The sequence below is a fragment of the Strix aluco genome, chromosome 4 (assembly GCF_031877795.1).
Source record: "Strix aluco isolate bStrAlu1 chromosome 4, bStrAlu1.hap1, whole genome shotgun sequence".
NCBI lineage: Eukaryota > Metazoa > Chordata > Aves > Strigiformes > Strigidae > Strix > Strix aluco.
In genome coordinates, this window is record NC_133934.1 from 120,677,656 (window position 1) to 120,701,116 (window position 23,461).

Sequence of the window (23,461 nt, forward strand, 5' to 3'; positions counted from 1 at the left end):
TGCAAGGGATTGCATTTGCTTAGTATACGTGCTAGAGTATAAAACCTCTGAAAAGTCTGTTCTTTCTGTACTATTTTAGCCCCACCCCCGAGCTTGCTATGTTGATCAGACTGTACACGCAGCCTTCTCACAGCAATACTAAGCCTGCTCTCTTCACTCTTAAGTTACAACATCAAAAGACTACTTTCCGTTTGGTAACTGCTCTCAGCTATTCCAGTTGGAAAGCAGCCACAAAACAAAATATCTTTTCTTCCCCTTCCCCCTTAACGACCTTCAAGATGACTTGACATCAGTGAAAACAGAAAGAAGAAAGAGTGGGATGAAATCTATAAAAGGAAAAAGCCTAACACTAAGAGCTACTACTAATCTGGGTCAATGTAAACTTCTGTTAAAATTCCATCCTTCAGCTTAAATAAATATCTGCACAAATATATATATATATATATATATATATCTCCAGAGATACTTCCATCCCTTTTCATGTTAGCAGGTGTAACTTGCTGCAGAGTTAAACACTTGAAAACTTGAAAAATGTGCACATTAACCTAACCCACCTCACCCCCTTGGTCAATATGTTTTATGATATGATTTGCTACATTCCCCCTATTAAGGGTCTCCGCCTCATACACTATTCTCAATGGATTTGTTCTGTAGGCCCTCATGTAATTTACTGCAAAACCTGGAAGCATATAGTTAACAGCTGAGAGGCTTGTAAGAAGGAAAACATAAAAAACATTCCACCAAGAAACAAAGTCCTAAAACAATGATGCTAAAGTGATTAATTTTTTCCTGAGTGAGACTGGTTGAGGACCAATAAAGGTTGTATTCAAAGACAAGTATTCCTATGTTACACTAAATCCTCTGAAAGATACCTGACCCTAAGCTCCTGCTTAAAATTAAACAGATACTTTTAACCATTCTCTCTGCACCTTAATTTCCCATCTGTAGTCACAATACTGTTCTGCAAACTCATGGGGATGGAACAGAGATAACGTGACATTTAAAAGACAATGATACCATAATAATAGATGTCCCTAAAGAATGTGACAGAATTAGTAATTTTGTCTGCAAAGAAAGTCCTTTCAGATCTTTTCAGTAAATAAAATGTGTCATCACGTACTGAACCATAAAGATCAAACCTCATAAATGGAGTTGTGCTTCAATTTGCATAGGCAATTTTTAAAACGTTTATAAAACTTTTATCTGTGGGACATATACATGTACCAGACTGGAAATCTGCATTAACTACAGCTAGATACTGAGCCAGAGCAGTCTATCTACTTTAGAAGTAGACACAATACAAATTCCAAGAAAGCCCAGGCTTCAAGCTCTCAGTCTCCCCATCAGTCCTCCAGGCTATTTAAGTCCATGTTTCCCTCAGCCTGCCAAGTTTGTACACTGTATCCTGAAGTCTTCAAGTAACTACACTTCAACACAAGAAGCAGTCATCCAGGGCTGTAAATATACTAGAATACACTCCTGAGTTTCTCCAACAACAGCATTGAAGGAAGCCATAGTAAAAGCTATAGTAGAAGCTAGGAGGAAGCTATAGGATGCAGCCACAGATAATAATGAAAGTGCATGTAACCACCTACTGTAAATGCCCCACAACATTCTTTTTCCCCTGTAGAAGATTCAGACCTAGTCTCAATATTCAGTAACTGTGGAATCTTTTACAGAATAAATATCTGATTTGGAATCGTCTAGTGGAATTTGACCTCATATTTAAGAAGAAAGAGTCATATATGAATATAAACAATAGGCTTAGAAGAAACCTTAAGAGGTCATCTAATGCAGTCTCTTGGCCTCAGGCAGGCTCAAGTATACCTACATTATTCTGCAGAGACGCTTGTTTAACCTGTTCTGAAAAGCCTTTCATGATGGAAATTCCAGCACTTCCCTGAACCATCCACCCCAGAAATCCAGGATTCCTGTTGCAAGAAGTTTCTTAAAGTCTAGTCAAAACCTTCCTTGCCACTATTTAAACCCACTACTTCTTCTCCTAGCCACAGGGGTGACAGAAAACACTTTCCTCTCTTTTTTTTTTTTTATATGCAGTTAAATTTAAGGAATATGTAAGTAAATTAAGTAAATTGAATTGAACAACACCAGTTTGACAGAGAATTATTAATGCCAGTATTCTAAATACAGTTTCCCCATAACACTTGATAGTAATTTTAAAATAAAACCCAAGCTTCACAAACGTTATGAGAATGCCAAGAAGAGACCCTTTATGATATGACACATTCTGACTCTTTACCATTTGTCTGAAAGACCTGTTACCTTGTTATGAAAGGATAAATAGAACAGCTTAACATGATGTGGTTTTACACGGTTTCAAAGTTTTGATTTTTTATTGCTGTAAAGATAACACTGGCCCAGAAAACTTGTTTCATGTATTCAAAATTATCCGTCTGCATCTGCAGACAGGCTGAAAAAGAAAGAAAAGCCTTGGAGGTGTGAGTTTTCCCACACATCTCAGTTCTCCATAAATTCAGATCTCAACCACTATATAAACTCACAGTCCCCTTTCCAAGACCAGGCCAAAATTTGCTGTACCTCAAGCACACCACTTTCTTCTCTCAGCTCTGACTGCACCAGTACTGTCTCCTCCAAAGCTGGTACTAGACAGCCCAGGGAAAGGTATCTCACTAATGAGGAGGCAAGGTGCTGTAGCCAACTATTGTCATACTACTCCTCAAGCAAACTTGGTTAAGTAAGGGTTTATTTTTAAAAGGTTGTCTGAGTAATACCAAAGGAACTGAAACTCTGCTGTGAAGCAGATGTCCTGAAACATACACAAGAAGACTCAAAATATCGAACATTATGAATATATTGCAATATTAATTAGATTTTCAAGTCAGTGTCATTGCTGTCCCTATTTGTGATGGGGATGGAATAAGAATCAGAGGTATTTCATAGCGACAAAATACAAAGAAACATTTAGCAAGAAATCAGGTCTAGAAGGGTAAGGAAGCTGACATGTTGACAATCTTCAATCACCTCTTTGTGAAAGCCTAGCTATCAATTCAAGTTCCATATGGCTGTAACACAGTCCTTAGTCATGTTTCTCCAATGATGCCCTAGATTTCATAGTCATCATAACACACGGGTACCTACCACTGTGATCTGTAACACAGGCATCTTTGACACCAATCATTTTCTCACTCTTGCGTCTCGGATCTATCGCTAGTTTTCCTGTATAATATGTAAGGCACAGATAGGTTTCCTCCTACCAGCTGGTCCAGCTAATGCTCTCAGAGTTTGGAAACTTGCCTATCAGTTTCCCAACTTTTCACTGGTGTGCCTTTTTTACTCATGACGCCTATCACAGCAAAAATAATTCTTCATTCCTATGGCTTTGACCATGTTGCCTTTCTGTATCGGTCCTGATAAGCACAATTCATTGGTCTTCACTTCCCCATTGTGATGTGGAATCTTCTTCTCTATCATTTTTCACTCCGTATCAAGAAATCGATGACAAACTCATAATTTACACCAGTTTCTACACTCCATGCGCTAAACAGGTGTTTTTATGCTTTCTTCTGTGTTGATCATGCCTTATATGCACCTTATTTTCCTTGAAGACCCTCCTTTGCTGTTCTGGATACAAAACATATCAGACACAAGTAAGCTGTCAATATGCTGAAAAGTGTTGCCAATCAGGCTGATAAATATTGTTTTGTCTACTTAGACTTCTCTGACTGTCCAGTTCATCTCTTACTTCATCCCAAACCAAAATTCCAAGAGCTGTGTAACAGAGGTGCATTCATAACTTGTCTACCACAACAGAGATCCCACAAGGCCACAACTAAATGCCTTACATGCTACTATACAGAAACAATCTTTCAAATGAGTCTGATGTCCTTCCTTCTATATGAGCTTGTTCAGGCTGTGCTAGAAACCACCTTGACTTCCCTACTTGAGTTTTGCAACTTCAGCTGCATTCCCCCACTACAATGCAATTACTTATAATTGAAATAAAACTAGACCACCGCCATAAAAACATTAGATGGCAGCCAATGTAGCACCTTGTTTCTTGGTTAAGAAGTAGCCTAGAAAGCTAAAACTTCCAACAGCTGAAATGAAGTCTTTTCCTCACCATTCTTCTACAACTTTACTGAAAAAATAAAACTTTTTTGACCTTCAGCTAATATCCTGAATTAAAAAGAACTGGTATACATTTAATTAGATACTCTTTAACAGTAATTTTTGTGGAGACAAGAAATATATCTTACTTAACTATTATCTTATGCTACCAAGACCTGAAACACTTGGGCTTGAGAAGAAATAAATTGTACACCTACACCTCCATTGCCTTATGACCAAGTTAATTTACTAACTCGGACAGCTGATACAATAAATATTGTAAATACAGTAACACAGTCCATATAAGCACATATCTCCTGACACCCTACTTGCAGAGAATTGAATTATTTAAGCTATCAGAAAGGAATCAGGCAAGCAGTATTTCAGGACATGCTGAAACACTAGTATTTAAAACAAGTTCGAGATTATCTTCTTATAGTATTATATTCAACTAGAGAAAGAAAAATAGTGAGTTCTGGGGATGAAGATGGGAAATTACTCAGCTGGCTTTTTACTTTACCTATAACTGTTTTTTAATTAAACACCATGTTTCCACTCAAAACCAGGGTTCCTGGCAAAAACTGATCAGATGATCGTTACTTTTCCTGCATATAACCTATTTTATGTCCATAACAACAAAGTAGTTTAGAAAAATCACATCCATGAAAGATTAGAAGCAAGATCATTCAAGCAGTGAACAAAAGGTTAAGAAAAAAACACATCACAAGAAAATGAAAACCATGATTTTTTCCCTTTGTGATATCCATTGCTCTCATTACCCAAATCTAGATATAGGAATACCTAACTGATATTAAAGATACAGTGGATAATAGATCTTTTTGTGTTTATAACTTCCGCCAATTTAAGAATTATCAAGCATATGATTGTGAGTTAAGAATATACTGGGTATTTAATATGGCTAAATTCACACACTGATGTTTAGTCTTATTAGATTTTGCCCTGCCGCCTTTTGTTTTTTTAAACCAGCCTAGAATTTTCATTGTGTAAAGGTAAGAAACCACAAAAACCAAAAAGAGTCTTCCAGCAGAAGAGTGATCAGACATTTCAAATATATGAAATGTTAATTATTAGAAGGATGACACACAATGAACTTAAAAGTACAAAACACATTTCTGATAGAAATGCCAACTTCGTTCCTCTGTTTCACGGGAACTGGAAGGCATTATCTTCTCACCATGCATCTTCTCCTAATAAAGAGTTCCAAAACATATCCATTCATGATCTTGTGCTTTGCCATTTCAGAGCACTTAGTGGTGCCCACAACTTCAAGTCCAGAACAATCAGCAAAGAAAAGACTTCTTCACAGTAGAGAGCTTGACATCTCCCAAGAAGTTTTAACAACTTTCATCCTTGATTTTGCTGACTTGGGAGTCCCAGGAGCTTGTTATATTTAAGATGCTACTAAAATAGAGTTTTAACTGAAATGTCCAAAACTGTATCTTACTGAAATGTCAAAGCCCCATCAATCAAATATGAACTTTGATTAAGAACGATGTTTTCAGTTACCAGAAGAGTTACAGAATGAGATGCAAGCAAAATGTGAAGAGGTGAAAAATCATCCCTTTGGTGATGACACATACTAATATGCACAATTCTGCATGTAGAATGGTCAGAGAAAAAGGTTACAAATTATCAATGATCTCATGTAAGTTTGCTTGCCTGGATTCATGCCATGACATAAATATTACATCAGCTACAGCTGTAGAAATTCTAGTTGTGTATTTCAAGCACTAAAGCAGAATTTTAACTTTATTTGCAGTATGAACACTAACCCTTTTAAGATTTTTAGACTTAATTAGGTGAAGCTTTAAGCAATTACATTTTAAAAGAAACCAGACTATGAAATTATAGCCACAAAACTGTTTTAATTAAAGCCATCTAAAGATACGTTCTTGACTCAAGTCATGAGTATTTCTTTATTCTGTTGAGATTTCAGAACATCCAAAATAAATCTCTGATGTTGATTACTATGTGTAAACCCCAGAAAAACAGTAATAAGATTAAACCATTTCATTTCTCTATAGTAAAAAACCATTTAAAATCCAGCTAGTAAACAAGTTATTCACCAGCATGCCTTGTTTCAATAATTATTTACCTTCACAATGAAGCTGTTAATTTTAAAAATAGATCCGTTGAAGAATTTCTTGCAGTATGTTTACAAGTCTTAAAGAGCATCAAGACATACAGCAAAATTATTACTGATTACTGTGTTTTTCATCAGAAGATTTCTTTCCTTTACTGTCTTTTCCCCTTCCCCATATACCGGGTGAGAAATAACTGCGTTCAATTTCCGTATTTCTGAACACATTTCCTTACATCCTCCCCACATCCAAGCTGTACAAACTTTGAGTCCAGGCCAAAATTTAAAGCCCAATGATGCCTTTTGACTGTATTAGTACAATTCACAAATATAGTGCAACCAACAGACTTCAGTTTGCAAAGAATACAAAAATGAGTAAAGTTTTCTGCTAAAATGCAGACTTGTGAAACCAATAGCATGTTTCCTACTACACTTTCAAATTTGAAGCCAACTGCCTCCATATGGTCTGCAAAAGAATTCACAAAATTGAGAGCAAGTCTCAGACACTAAAAATATATAGCATTCAGCTATGGGCTACAAACAAACATTAAAACCATAAATTTCACTATTGATAAGCATTTATAAGGTTACTCAAAAATACAAACAGGATAATATTATTCTTGGATAACATTTGTGATTTTGATCAAATCTGAAAATTTGATGTTGCTTAAATGTACTTTATACTAATCTCACAAAAGCATTTTTTGCATAAACTCGTAGACTAGTCACATTAATTTGTCATTTTGCAATCACTGAAAGAAAAATTGATCCATCTTGAGATCCACCTTCATTAGGCTCTGCACAAGACAACTTGGCTACAGAAAACATAACCAGGAGAAAAAAAACAACCAAACAGTCTTGTCAGACAATAGTTGTACTAACAGACTTAGTGACAGGGTATAAAATGACTTCTCTTGCTAGAGCAGCGGAATCACTTTAATAAAAAAAACCCAACACCCTCCTCTTAAAGAAATGAGGAAGCACAGCATTAAAAGAAATTCTTAAACAAGATTTCCCTACATTTTTATAAGGCCTACATGTATGCAGTGGCTCAAAGAAAAGACAAAAACCACAGACATTTCCTCTCAGGACTTTCAGGACTGTTGCCTTTGCCCTCTCAGTAAATGAGCTTTCATTTACAGCAGGTGTTCAACAGGATTCAAACTATTTCAAAAACCTACACTTACTTGATATTTATTTACTGAAGGGATACATATGACACTTTCTTACTCTTTGTTACTGGAAGAAAAAAAGCTACAGCATTAATCGTGGATCTGGAATTTGTAGCCTCTTACTCTTTCAGTGGCAGGCTTTTTGTAGGGCAGAGAAATAAGCCAGTATTTTTGCTACAGGAAGGAAACTGCAACTATCATCACATATTTAAATACGTTCAACATATCTATTGAGCAACACAGATCCACAGATTATTAAATGAAAGGTATTGTAGTAGTTAATTGAAAGACTTCCAGAAATCTAGGAACACAATACCTAATGAAAACAATAGTAACTAAAAGTTCACTTGTGTAAACACAAGCAACCCACAGACTTGAATGGGTGTTCTACAGGCTGTGAGAAGCAAGATGTGAGTAGGGCCAAAAAAGTAACTGTCCTAACAAACATTAAGTTTCTAGCATCTGCCTAAGACTGAAGAGCGACACAATCATTTAGACGTTATAACCCTCTATCAGATTTTATACTACACTTTGTTATATTAGAAGTCACAGTCAATCCATGGTACTAAACCACTGCCAGCTCTCCAGACATTATCTTTATAGAAGCTGTTTGTTGTTTGTCACAACATTGGAATGCCTTCCTTCAGATTCAGATGGTTCTGTTAAAAGCAAGCAGGAGCTGAGATTTGGATAAATTAATTTAAAAGATGGGAGGTAAACTTGTGGCTACAGAAGGGAAAATGGGTATAGCTGAGAAGGGACAAGTTAAAAGAATAAAAGAGGTTGCATTACAAATAAAACTATTAATTTAAACGGAAATCTGTCCAAGTGCAATATTTAACGTCATTAGCTAAAGCAACACAGCCTGAAGTTAGAGAAATCTGTAAAACATGCCTCTTGTGATGTTTTCTAGTGGAAAATGTAATTTGGCACTTGCTACAGAATGAGTTCAACATCCCTGCATCGTAATATCTGTTGGCTTGATTCCTAAATTGCTACATCTGGAGAAACAGCAAGAGATCTTGTTGTTGCTCCTTGATGCAAATATTTCTACCAAAGGGCTGTCAAGACACTAGTTACCATGTAAGAGAGTTTAGAACGCAGGGATAATTCTAGGTACACCGACAAGTTCTTGCGGAACATGTTTCTCCATTAGATGACAGACATTACAAATGGAGAGATTTTTATCCTTTCCAGAATAAGCTTTGAAATTTTGTTTTGTTACACTGTTTAAAAGACTGTCAGCCATACACATTATCTTTGATGATATACACAACTATTATTAAAAGGTGGAAGTTGGAGACTCTTCTTGAAAGACTCTCTGCTCTAATCAGTCGATGCCGGATTTCCTAACCTCCTTACAAGGTTCATGACAACTCAGTACCTAACAGTTAAGCATTCTCACCTTTCAAATTAGTATTCTGATTTGTTATAGGACTATTGCAAATGAGTCTTTGCTGTCTATCAAGAACAGAAGACTGATCTTCAAGCAGCTCTGAAGAAGTCAGTCTTCTGACACTTGCTGGCTTCATTAAGGATACCCTTTTTTATCTTTTAGAATATTTTTTCAGTGAATCTTAGGATGACAAACTTCATCTAGTACTGCCTGCCTAAATTCAATGAGATTTATCTAAAGCACCTTGAAAAACAATAAAAATCAGCAGGCACAATTTTGTGTTATTATTTAATGAAAGAAGGAAAAGAAATTGCTAATCTATTTAAGAAACTAGCAAATACCCCTGCTATAACTAAATATTTTAGTAGCTGTTTAACCCTATTAATATGATAATTCCTTAAACAATAGATTCTTGAGAAACTCTTTTTAGAAAACTGAAGCAGACACTGCATTTCCAAATGCATGGAACACTCATAATACATGGGAAAAGTCAAAAGTTCAGGGGACAGAAAGATTCCAGATCAAAATAATAGCTACATTTGTGCCGTCATCTTTCCTGAAGTCCTTTTGTCCATAAAGTCTGACAGCTCTATTTTGATAAAATATAAACATGATGTCCACATTTCTGCTATTATTCACATTTTCAACCCAGGGCCCTCCAAGCCAAATGGTTCAAAGTTAAGTGGGGAACTCCAGACAAGGGTCAGATGAGGCCCCATAGCCCCCAAGGAAAAGAAGGGAGGAATCACTGTGGCATTACAACCACATCTGATCATACAAGATCACAAACAGAGCTTTGTGCTAACGTTCAGAGGTCTAAATATCTGTCAAGGTAACCAGCATGTCATACATCAAATGCATGACAAGCTTGAAACAACAGTCCTAAAACATTAACTGCCCATTTCATTTCAACAGCTGATGAGATATGAATAATATGTTAAAAAATACTATTAAATATTTTACTTTCCAAATCATTACAGAAGACATGTTGCTGAAGAACAATGCAACTGTAGTGCTGCAAAATTTGCAGTAAACTCAGGTGAACTAACAGTAAATTAAAAACAAAACTAAATGAATCTAAGATGACTCAGCTTCAGAGACCATTTTATTACATAACAATCTCAGCTTTCCAGTCATAGAAAAAAAATAAGTCACATTCACCAAAAGTAAAGGCTTAAAAAACCCCAAACAAACCACCAAACCAAGAAAACCACACACCATACACACACAAAACCCTCTAAAACCCCAAACCTTACAAAACAGGATACTCCCAAAAAACCTCGAAAACCAGATGACAGATAACAAAAAAATTGAGTATTTCACTTCTTTTGAGTGGGGGATATGGGGAGAAGTCCTGCTCAAGGTTTTTGCGTATTGGGATTAGCAATACTGTAATTTACTTTGAAAGAAAGCTCATTCTGATAACACAAGGCAAAGCTGAGGAGCAGGGTTAAGCATGAGGTTTTGTGTTAATTTTCCTGAAAGACAACTTAATCTGCAGAATCCACATGCAACAAAAATGTCCCACAAAATCTGTATCACAGAACTGAGTGTTCTCAAATTATTAAAAATATTTTGGCCAAGGCTAAGGAAAGGGAGGTGCTGATGTTTCTACAGTCTTGTGTTCGACCTTGTCAACAGCTACAGCAAAGTCATCCAACATCCACTGAATTCCAGAAAAGCCTGACCTACCTACTGCACTGAAAATAACCTCATCAAAAAAGTACAGAATACAAACACAGATATTTGTGTCTTTTCATTTACAACTTCTCAACAAAACACAAAAAACAACAAAAAGGCAAACCCACAAAACAAAAACAACCAATTAACATAATATTTTTACTAAAGACATTGTGCTTTTTGTCAATTAATAAAGGTGATTTGCAGCACTGAACATCACCTTTTCATTTTACAAACAAGGAACAACTTTTATGAAATCTACTGGACACACACCCGTATGTAATGTTGCAACTGGAATCAGAACTACTCTTTCATTTTCAATAGAGTGAAAGAAGACGGGACTGCCACAGCTTTCTCCCACTGAGCGGAAAGTATTAACAAAGTACTGATTGTTTAGTGCATTGCTTCAATCTTAGATGTAATGTTATCTGGCTTGGCAAAAATATAGAAAGTAAAAAGTGAATACATCCTTTGGGATTCAACAGGCAGTCTGCAGGGTTTTCCTTCCATCTGAGAGGAAATTGCACATAATAGAAAATAACTCTTTCCAGTGCATTTCTTTAGTTTTTAAATGGCAGATTTTAAAATTAAAAGCTGTTCTGTTTTACTCTCAGATCTCCACCTTGCCAAATCAAAACCAACAACAAATAATAATTTAAAAAATTAAAAATTTCAGACATTTGTATACAGAAGAAACCCATATAAGGCAATAATCTCTGATCTTCAAGTGAAAATCCCGTACATGCGGACTCTAACCCATCATAAGGATACACCGTTTGGTTTTACAAAAAGAAATCCCAAAATGCTTAATTTTACAGCAAATAAACAAAAAGCAATGTAATCCCACCTTCTTTTTTATAATTCTGTCCCTTGTCCAGTTTTTAGAGTTAAGTCCAGCCTTTTCTGGTAGCCAAGATTTCTCTTTTGATGTTTTTATAATATTCTGAAGAACCATCCTTAAAATATTCTTCATGTGGACAGTTGTAGATAGCAGTGAATATAAAAATATTGTGTAGAGCTAAAACCTAAGAACAGTTTCTGTGCAACAACTACAGTGAAAAAACTACTTAAATGGAGTATTTTTGGTCTACTGGCATATGAATTCAAGCAGTAATGACGAGCAGTGATAAGATGTTCTAAAGAAACAAGACAGGCCACAGTTCTGACAGGAACAAGATAGGCTAGATCAAGTTTCACCTAATTAGGCAAGGTTGCAGTAAGGGAGTTCTGCTACCCTTTCATTGTGCAATAGCAATCTTTGTTTGCTACTATAATAATGACAAACAGTAAGTATCCATCTTAAATAAATTTACAGATAAGGCTCTGACTGTCTCAAAAGAGACAGAAGTGATTTTCCTGTTGAAGGGGGCAGTGACATGAGCAGAAGTTTCAAGAGCAAATGATCCTAACAACTATCAAAAGACATTTCCATGACATATTTTCTTAAATCAAGAAGATGTTTGAAAAAGACCAACCAGCTTAAAAACAAAAAAACCAGCAACAACAAATCCACCATGTATTTATGCTTAAAAATACTATAGTTGAGGCACTACTCCATTCTTGGCAAAGTCTGTCTTCTTGCTGGATGTAATTCAAGCAGCAGAGAATATAAAACGGTAAACTATGTTTCTGATTGCCTCTTCATGTCAAGGGACAGCGAATGTTTATCATCATTCCTGTCAACATGATACAGGATCCAGAGTGGGGAACAGAGAGATGGCACCAACAGTGCATTTAGCTCTTAAACTCTACGCTTGCAGGAGCAAAGCCTATCCTCCAGCCTGATCCATTCCCTTAATAGAGAAAATGGAGAGAAAGAGTGAGCAAGTGACCAAAGGTACAGGTAAAAAGAAAGAAAAAAGAAAAACAAACAAAAAAAATCCAAACCATACTATGAAAGATCAACAGAACCCATCTTTCTTAAAACAGAGCTATGAGCTACATTTTCTGTGTAGCACCTTACATGTTAACTCTGCAGGAAGGGAAAAGTAGGGGGTTCTCAACTTAATTTACAAGCTGCAGAATTGTTACATTACCCTTCCCTAAAAGCAGCAGCAGAGAAGGAAGAGCTACTAAGATACCGTATTAAGCCTGCTTCAACATTCAGAAATAGTACTGTCCTCCCTTAATGCATTTTGTCAGTAACAAAAACATTCTGATCCCATGCAGTATTCCTTCCTCCTCAGCAAGCATGTATCACATTGAGAGGTTTATGGAAAATATAATTGGTAGAATCATTTCAGGCTCATAAAATGCTGCAATTTAAAAAGATTAACCTATTAGCAACTGAGAACATTTTAAATAAATGAGAAACTGGAGGATATTTCTTAAAAGGGAAGGGTTGTTTTGCTTTTGAAAGGATGGAAAAAATCTAATCTGGTTGTTCTCCAAAACCAGATTGTATCTTTATCTGCCAGAAAAACAAACTGTATCACATGAATAAATATTTGATAGGAAAAGCTGGGCTTATATTAACACATCTTGTGCCACTCTTTGAACTATGGCTACTGGCTGAATTCTTCTAAACAAACCCCTAAAACTTATAAAAGCCTTACTCGCAATAGAAAGGCATGACATACACATTCAGACCAGGAGTATGCAGGAGGGTCCAAAACTAAAGCCTGCCATCCCTACTGGATAATTGGGTCCTTTCAAGAGAAGAATATGAACTAGAATAAACATACATGTCACTGAACTTCCCTTTTATCCTGTCATCCTCCCTTCTGAAATAACTGAAAACACCTGTGTGTAGTTTGTTAAATCAGATAAATAATAAAACCAATACAAGCACAGTGTAGCCCCTTACTTTCTTGCATATAGTCCATAGATGTATTGTCTCCATATTGAGTATCTGATTCAGTGCAGTTATTTGGCTGCCTGATTTATAACTGTTACTGTTAGGTGGGTAAATATAAATCTAGGATATACATAAAGAGATAAAGGATACCACAACCTCTGGTTGCTTAATATATTACCAGCCTCAAAATCCTAAATTAAAGAAACAAGGGGATTTTCCTCCCAAAAACATAAAGAGGTTTTGAATGTTCTAAATGAAAGAGGTAAGGTACATGCAGTATTTCATAGACATAAGTTATGATCCTATATTAAATGTAAAAACCATTTAAGATCAAAGAGGGCTTGCCCTGTGTGACAAAGCTCACATTCAGCAAACCTATAGATCTGCAGACTATGTAAATAACTCAGTAGGAAAGTAAATGCAGTCTACGATTCTACTAAAGCATTTTAACATAAAGACACTCATGACCTCTGAAAACCACACGGAATGATGTAGGAAAAAATGTGAAGTAAAAATGAAAGTGTAATTCCCTAAAATGTACATAACTTTACATCAAATATCTACACAAAATGGAAAAATTACTTAACATAAAGCTACAGATTAAAATAGGTGGATGTGAGCAACTAAGAATACACAGAGAAGTAATGGACAAGTATAAAGAAAAGCAAGAGTTCAGAAGGAATAAAATACAACACTGCATGCAGGATATCACTAACTTTAAATTAAGGCTTATTTGTTTTAATAACTTTTGTTCCACTTTGCCACCCTATCTTGCCCTGTCACTATTTTCACTTCTTTCCTCCTGCTGTATGTTATGTTGTAAATGACTAACATGCAAATGTATAATTTATTTATTTTGAACATGCTGAAGTACAAATGTGCACCATTGCACAGAGGCCCTCTAAGATAAGCTTTTCCACATTCGTGGAAAATTAATTTAAATGGACACCTTAAGATTACTTCCAGATGAAAATTAACTTGTTATAATTTGCATACCAAATGGAGTACAAAAAACCAGCTTGTTTGCTTTCTGTACATTCTCTTTCAGTTTCTCCAGTAGGATCAATCAAAAATCCATGGATCATACTGGGAAAAGTGAAAACAAAAAACCACCCATCAAATTTTTCACAGGTCACTGTAAATTAATAATACTTAATGAGACAGATACCTAGGTTTACTTATCACTTCCACCTTAATGGTCCACTGACAACTAAGTTTTCTTAAATCTATTTTATTGAGGTAAAAAAGTGATGCTCCATTAAACTGTAACAACTGTACGCTCAGTAACCTACGTAGAGTATGATTCGTGGTGACCGTGTTTCCTTTTTCCAATCAAAGGATAAAGAAAATAAAAGTGAAAAAGATTTTAACATGTCAAATACACACATTCAAAACAGAAATTGTGTTTAGCATGCTCTTTTGCAGGGGTGTGGGGGGCGGGGCTGGGATGTACAGAAGGGATTTTACCAACTGCTGTCCAAATAATGTTAGAAACACAGTAGCATCCCTAAGTCCCCAGCATATCAGACTGTTTATTCCAGTATGACTACAGATGCTAATAATCAAAAACATACACAGCTACACAACAACATCCACATTTTTGCGTTCTTTCACATATTTGAAGACATCTTTTCTCACAGGAAAACTGCAGTACTTAAGAAGGATGACTGAATGACTGGTCACCACTTCAGGTGGGGAAAGGAAGACAAAAGGTTTATGAAGAAATTCAGACACAATCAGAACGCTCTCATCCCTGAGCACTGGAAGAAAAGAGGCTGTCGAGACGTCACTGCTTGAAAAATCTCTATATCATCTGTGAGACAGTAAGAAAAAGCTGACCAAAAGCTTTTTCCTGCTTCTGAAAAGCTACAGGCAAGTACATGCACACTCCAGAACAAGCTTTCTTGTAATTTTGTGCCAAGCCTTCTCAGTTCTTCAGAACTCAGAGACCAAACTGAGCATTTTTGGTAGCTTCAGATGACGGGGGGAAGGGAACAGCAGTAAATGGGGCTAATCCAGTAATGTGCTGAAGACTCAGATCACAAAGATTTGTTAGGCTGAATTTATAAAACACCCAGAAACACAAAAATACCATATCAGAAACACTGTATAGTAAATCCTCTGATTTATCATGTCTTTTATGTCCCTTAAAGTGTTTCTTCAGACTATAATTTTGTACCATAAATACAAAAAAAATCCACTATAAGAAGGACATCAAAGTAGTTTAAAGGTTGGTAAATGTGCAAGTGAATCAAATTTGAAAGTTCTTTATGTTTAGCTAAAAATAAGCAAAAGCACAGTAGTTGATACATAAATTAAATTATTCTAGTGTGAGTTGAATTCAAAATCACACTAGGGTAAACAGAGCAGTTTATAATTCAGAGTTTAAACTGATTTAAACCTCCTTCACCATCTTACCTCCTATCAGTGCTACAAAAAACAAATACTACAGCTCTCCACCCTCTGGCAAAAAAAAAAAAAAAAAAGGTGCAGTCAGGAATTTGGCAGGGGGGAAGATTGCAAGTAGGAGACTTGAAACAGATTTGTTTCAATGTAAAGCTTGGATTTTTATAGCATATTCCCATATCCAACAAGCTTTTGCTGAAGTGGTGATAAATGACAATAAAATGGTAAATGCACTGCACTGTTAATACACCAAGAAGCTGTTCAGAAAAAGAACTGAAAAGATTTCCAACTGACATGGGCTAGAATAGACACCAATCCATGTGATACGGTTTTAAAATAATTGCATTGATACTGACATGATTTAAAAGGTAAAGGAGGTCAACCATTACAAATTTTTTTTCCACTATTAGAACTACATGATTCAGAGACTTGCAGCTAAAATCTTCTGAAATTTAGATAATCTGGGACAATAAAGCAGTACGTAAGGAAATTAAGCATCAGGCATGCTGAGACATTCAGAGCTGCACGCAGAGATGAAGCTGCATACAGAGATGAGTTTCATAGTTTATTTTTATAAGACACTTTCAAGAATTCAGTGATCTCCCAAAGTGTACATGCAATCCAATTGTTCGGAGCCTGAATAGTAATTAACCCATTTGTTAGCCTGCAGAATTATCCAAAATTTCAATTCCAAGAATTTGCTGGTTTTAAATACACAGCAGGACAATCTAACCACCTCCCTGTTGATGTATCAGAATAGCAACTTCAAACACTAAGAACCCTGTTTGACTATTTCTAAGCATATATTTGACTAAGCTAAGTATCTAACACACCCATGTTATCTTAAATTATCTTACAGGATTTGTAAGAAATGGCTGTCGGATCATAGATGCTAGTACTTTCTCAGATGCCCAAATAATAAGTTAGCTAAGCTGTCAGCATGTAACTTAAGAGTTTCAGGCAAGTAACCACTAGTTGAACTGTTTAAACTTAGAGATACTAGTTTCCTATGCTGCCCACATCATCACACAGTACGCTCTGGCTATCACATCCTGTTCTCTACAAAATGCTAACAGCCTGCCAACCATTTTACAGACATCAATTATATCATAACGATGTAAAAATATCCTCTCCCTATTCTATATCTTTTCCAAGGAAGTGATTGAGATTTATTAAAGACACATTATGACCATGTTCTGAATTTAAGTAATTTGAAAACCCCTATCTTTGGCTAGATGGGATAGATTTGGGTCAGGTTTTGACCAACACACTGGTTAAGATTTTACAAGATAGCCAGATACACTTTCTGAAGCCTGTAGTAGTAAGCATGGGAGGAGGAGATATAAAAAAAGAGGTTGAACTATGCTGAAAGTAGCAGAAGTATGTTGAAAGTATCACCTTCAGAACAGGAGTACGAATGCCAACAGGTGCAGCACTGTCTTGAATCATAAATTAGACAAATTGCATTAGGAAACAGGATTAGAAAAGGATTTTCTCATGCAAACATGCATTCAATGTACGTCTCCACAACTTAAGCTGTACCTGTTACTCTAAACTAAGACTTAACCTAGCTTCTATGAGAAATTAAAAAAAAATATTTATATGCAGTTAAGCCTGTACTTAATGGCTATGGTAAACTTTGCTCGTCTCAAACCAATGTATTTCTTTCCCTTTAAACATCAGAGAGCAATGCAGGCAATACTTTTCTCCATATATTAATAATGCAGCCCTGTCTACTGCTTTTTTCATCTAATACTGTAACTCTCAACAATTCTCAGCTATTCACTTTAGTAGGTCTGGACAGATACCTTCTGGTTTTTCGAAGAGTGAGGTTTGCTGGTCTTGAAGCATTAAAAATTGGCTCCCAGGAGAGCAGAACACAGAATTAATTCAGATGCTAGTCAAGGAATGCACCGTGCTTATGTGCATGGGGTCAACCCATGGGATTTGGGACTGGGGAAATTCTCCTAGATTAGCCCAGCAGAGACCTTGAGCACTGCACTGTTTTCTTGTTTTGATTTCAGAGAGCAGGGATGTTACTCTTCTTTGCCACTTGGGACATGGATTACATACTGAAGTCATCTGGGTATATCTCACTGTATTTGTTCACCACCATGGAGTTGTTTCAGGCTGAAAAATCTGAACAACCTAAACTGATAAAACTGATTACATTCTTCCTGCAATCTACGCATTTCTGCCCTTTCTTGTGCTGGTTCCAGTGCTTATCTGACCCTGCACCGAGTTGGTTTCAGTGTGCTCAGCTGGCAGAAAAGTATCCTGGAGGGAAAAAAAAAAAAAAAAAAAAAAAAGGCAAAAAAAAAAAAGCAAACAACTTCCTGCTGAGTTCGCATACTGAAACAGCTCAGCACAGAATCAAATAAATACCAGAGCCAATACAAGAGAGGGAGGCAGGACTACAGCAGCCCCTGCAGTTATATCAATCTCACCTACACAAAACTGAAGCCTCAGTTTCCCCCATTCTCAATTTATAAACAATAGTTTAGTCATGTGAAAGCTGAAATCCTTTTGTCAAATTTAGACATAAGGATACATAAACACAGTGTTTGCAACATACGCAAATTCAGATTAGATTGCTTCCTGCTGAAGTTAGAATTCCTTAAATAAAATAATTTTATAGCTATAGTCTCCTCACATAAATAGAACTCTGCTGCTAAGCAAAGCAATGAATTGGAAACTAAAAAATCTTAATTGTACTTCCACTACTGAAGAACTAGGCTAAACTACACTGTGAATCTTAAGAGGATAAGGAAATAATGGGCAGAAATCAGAAGGAATGCAATACTGCAAAGTGGGGGGGAAAAAATGACAGCAGACTAGCAACTGCCACCTAAGTTTTATTGGTTTTCCTTTTTTTTTTGGTCACAACTTCATATTTGTTTCTCAGTATTTCCTCAAAGACCTCATGTTTTACCAAAAAACCAGTATTCCTTACTTTCTCCTGTTTCAGGAAAAATGTAAAGTGTTACTGGATACCCAATAAAGATGTGAAAACCAGTGAAACCGTAACTTATCGCTGAAGTAGCAATGTTACTGCACTGCAGAGATCTTTAGTTTCATTTCACTGGCCTACTCACCTGCTGAACAGCCAGAGAACAAAATTCAAAATACGTCGCCTGGCGTACAGCTCCACAGTGAACTAAACTGAATAAACAAAAATACTGAAAGGGAAAGATTCCACTTCCCTATCCCCTTCTCTGTTACCAGTCTCAGCCAAGCAGTCTGCTTCCTCCTGTACCAACACGGACAATGCAATAGTCACAATGTAAGCTGATACAATGCACTAGCCTGGCAAAATACACCTATATATAAATAAATGTGTGTGTACATAGATCTTTTTCAGCATTCTTTGGATACAACTATTTTTTACATTTTTAGTGACCTGGATCCGTTTACAGAGACAAGCAGCACATTCCATTCAAAGCAAATGGTGGGAATGAGCAGCAAGGAAGAGGAAACAGCCTCTTCCACCGGCCACAGGAAATGGTTAACCCAGCTCATCTCTATTGTGAAACCTCAGCCCTGAAAGGAATTCAGTTGCTCCAACATCCTACTGCACCACAGTGATAAACCTGCACTCTACAATAAAGCAAGATTACACGTACTTGTTTCTAAGTAAGATTTAAGAAAATGAAGTGACCTAAAATATAGGTAAAGTGACTGAAAATTGATGTTCAAAACAATTCTCCACTAAGCAGTTCATATTCTTGCTTGCCCTTAGAGTTATTATAGAATTTATGCTTTGTCCTCCTGGTAGCATTGTTGCTTTTGATGCACAAATCTACTTCTGAAGGATGGTATCTATTATTGCACAATATAATTCTATTATTGTCATAAAAAAAATGCTTTCAGAAGCTCAAAACACTGAGTACATTCTATGGATATATTGTCTAATACATTAGAGATTATTACATGCTTCTAAGTTTAATTGATTCTAACGGCAGATTTCCAAACTACCAGAAAAATGTACCAACCTGAAGTGTTAAAATTACTATTTTGCAATATTTATTTACTTCAAAGTCTTATAATTTAAGAATCAGTGAGACAAAGGATTCAAGACTGGCAGAAAAGCTGTTCATAAGTGAAGAAATATTTTAAAGACATTTGAAATCACCCAATAATATCATTTTCCAATTTAATAAAAAAAATTATCTCACTTTCTTGGGGTCTAACACAAGCCCAGGAATGAATCTCCTATATCCCAGGCTAGCATATTCAGTTAGAGTTGAAGTATTTTGAGCTATCCTGTGCTAGTAATTAATGTATGGTAATACTAAGCTTTTAATTTAGACAAACACATAAGACTTGTAAATTCAAACAGTGAGTCATGGTGGAAAGGGAGCAAGGCACCCTACCCCCACCCCCCAATTAGCCAATAATTTGCTTCTTCAAAAATAAAAAATAATTGTTGAGAATAGAGGTTTGAAGATGTGTCCAGCTCATAAGGACAAAATAATTAGATCTAAAAACCCCTGAATGTTTAAAAAGATAACAAATGTGAGCTTTCACTTTAATACCAAGCATTAGACTACAAATACTTCAAAAAAGGCACTATCTTTATGCATGGACAACTCTTTGCATAATGGGGGCTGTTCCACAGCTGTATGCGATCTTAATATAAATAAAATAATACTTTTTTTTTTTTTACAATATATTTCACATCAGACTTGAATTTGTTAGCCTAACATAACTCCATCAGGTGGAATGGAATTTTGTTGTCAAATACCTATTCTCTCTTAAGTCTGCAACGGGCAACAATCTCATCTATATTAATATATGAAGAGAAACTAATATCCTTTCCCTCAAAATTTTCTGATACGTTTCATTAAAATCCACATGTATCTATTAAATATATTTAAATATTCTGTTATCAGAGTAGCCTATGAATAGTACTTTTTGTTGACATGGTGAAGCTGAAGAACTTATTTTTACCACAGAATAGGCCATATTCTGTCATCCTAAAAAATAGTGACATGATCCAAAAAACCACAAAATGGCCTTTAAGCTTTGTTGCAATAAATAACTCCATTAATAATGGCTGATAAACTTGCAAATTATTCTCTACAGTCAGTTCAGATTTATTCAGCAAACAAGGATGATATCAGTATTGCTGATAACCATACAGCTCTGAATTAACTGCAATATATTTTATCTCAACATCACTGAAAATTCCTAACATTGATTTAAGTGTATTAAAGTGACACGTCTTCCTTTAGACTTAAGGGAAGAGAACAGTGTACACTGATTTGAAAATCTTTTGGTTTTAAATTAGGAATAAGCAGTGCCCACTTTGGACTTTTTAGGAAAGGTAAACCCAACAAAAAAACTCTTTTCCTTAATTCACCTGGCAGATAGCTTAATTCAAAAATAACTACTGCAGATACCTATCTTTGCTTTGTGTTTTATCAATCACGTTATCTGTCTTCAATAGGTCAGGAACACATGTAGCAATTAAGATATTAATGCACACTGTAATACTCGAGATCCACTTGTGTATTGTCTAGTCTAACATAAAATATGCATCAGTCATGGTCATCTTTGGAGAAGAATTGCAGCATCACACAAAATACAAAATTAACTAGACAAAAAAAAAAAATAATCAATAAACACTCTCCAAACTTTTCACTCTCACTTCTATTAAAACAACAAGCACAATGACCAGATCCTACACATAAAAACAGATGCATCCAACAAGTCTTTGACTCTAAGCCTCGCACAAAGTCCCGCAAGGTTCCTCCTAGATGTGCTCAAAAATGTGAATGCTGGCTGCAACCTCAATTATATTAATTTCTCCCAATCAAGTTAAAGGCAAAACCAGAAAAGCTCTGCACCAATATGTGCTAGGAGAATATGCAATACTAACTACTTCTCCTAAGAGATTCAGTCCATCACAATTTCTTACACAGCATCCACCATCACCTCTCTTACCACTTTACTGATAGTGTACAGACTCTGCATAGCACTACGCCTTTGGCATGATCTGTTACCTCACACATGCTGTAAAAGAATGATACTCAAAATTTAGGTAAAAAATAGGAAGTGTTATATACTTCTCAACTGTAGCAGTTCCTTCTTCCACTGTTTCTCTTCTTAAGTAGGAAAACAGTGCTCCTCATAAGTGGCTTTTCTTGTCTGCACTCTGCTGTCTGAGGAATATGGCTAATATTTGTCAGCAGAGACAATTTTGGAACCATCCAAGAAGAAAAAGCATTAATTGCATTCTATGAGTAAAAATTTCCAAGACTCTTCCAAAAACAAAATCTGAAGTCTCACCAAAAAAACCCTACTGGGGCAGGACAAAATTTTTAAAAAACGGAGAAAAAAAAAAAGATAATTAGGCTCCTCCAAACAGGTGGATTATGTGGCTGAAAGAGGAGCAACATCCACAATATTTTTGCAAAAAAATATAACTGTGACTGTTTTAACCCAAAATATTTCATGTTTGAAAGGTTATCACATAGTTCTGGCTTTGCATGTTTTATGCTAAGAATGCAATAAACACTAACCTTTTTTTTCACTGAAAAAAACCATCACTATATTCAAGGCATACTTATAAGTTCCTTAGTAGAGGTGATATTCAGTGTAGCATCATAAGCTCATCATACACATAGCCCTTATGTCCTGAAGGCAATGAAAGAGTTTATGATGGATGTGCCTTGTCAGCAAAGCAAAAAACAATGGGTGAGAAAAGTGCAGTCCACATCATTATTATTTCCAAAAGCCCAACTGTGTTCAGGACCAAGAATATAGTTATTTCTATATTTTTCAAAAACAAAGTAGAATAAGCAATATAAACTTTTATGGAAAGGATGCTGAAGAACAGAGAGGGAGATCACAAAAGAAATGGTAATGGATAAAAACCTCTCCAAAGTAACCCTGTTCCCTGGGGGGGGGAACACCACTGGCAAAACACAGGAAAAGAGGAAGACAGATCATTCCATTTTCTATGCTTCAGATATAACTTCATTCTTAAAAATGGTTGTACAGAATGTAAAAAAATTACCAATCCAAAAATGGCTTCAATCAATTACATCAAGTCCAATAAATACAAGTCATAAGAAACTAAAATGAAATGTTATCAAACTTTCTAATTTGTTGACACAAAACTGTAGTGATACCCACTTGTTAGAACAGTTCAAGTCTAGTAGTATTAAAGTGTCTCCTCTCGCCATTATATATTTTGTTAATTATAAAAACAAAACAAAACAGGATCAGGGAGGAAAAAAGCTTCTATGAATATGAATTCAAGGAATTCCATCAAATAACAAGTTAGATCACTAGCTTTTCCCTTTTCAGAATACAAAATCACAAGTAAAAAACCCAAAACATTTGGTCCTGTTCGACAACCATATGTTCACATTTTTTTGATATTATATGTTGATTATTCCAGTAAATGGGGTCTTTTTTTTCATCCTTACAGTCCAGAAATAAAATAGCTGGAATGAGAAACCAGAAGACTAAAGGCACTGTCACAGTGTCCATTTAAATATATGTATTTCTGAGTACCTTATGTTAGACTGTCCATAACAGCATCTAAAAGCTCTTCAGAAAAGTAAAATATTTATTAATTTAGGATTCAGACTCAGTAAACTCTAAGCTGCAGCATTACTACCACTGTAGCAAGATAATTTCTTTTTATTAAAATTCAGCCATCAGTATTAAAAATGCTTTGAAGTGTGTTTCAAAAACGTAATAAAAACTCTGAATCTTGTAACACCTTCCAATAAGCACAAACAACTGCTACATTTAAACAAGCATGAAGGTAACACACTGGCAGAAACATTCAAATAGGTAAAAACCCC

The 23,461-nt window shown here is 35.7% G+C and overlaps 1 protein-coding gene across 5 annotated transcripts in view; it reads right to left on the reverse strand.

Annotated features, from left to right (window-relative positions):
* The window catches only part of PPP1R13B (protein phosphatase 1 regulatory subunit 13B), a 70,043-nt gene that overhangs the window by 44,656 nt on the left and 1,926 nt on the right, over window positions 1-23,461 (reverse strand). For 2 of the 5 annotated variants that reach the window (XM_074825217.1, XM_074825216.1), the window contains exon 1: window positions 11,286-11,441. The exons of 1 other annotated variant lie outside the window; for it this stretch is intronic. In XM_074825217.1, coding sequence (XP_074681318.1) covers window positions 11,286-11,411 — 126 coding nt within the window. In that variant the 5' untranslated portion in view covers window positions 11,412-11,441. Of the gene's footprint in view, window positions 1-11,285; window positions 11,442-23,461 lie in introns of those variants that run through there. 2 more of the 5 variants (XM_074825220.1, XM_074825219.1) reach the window with 1 other exon arrangement.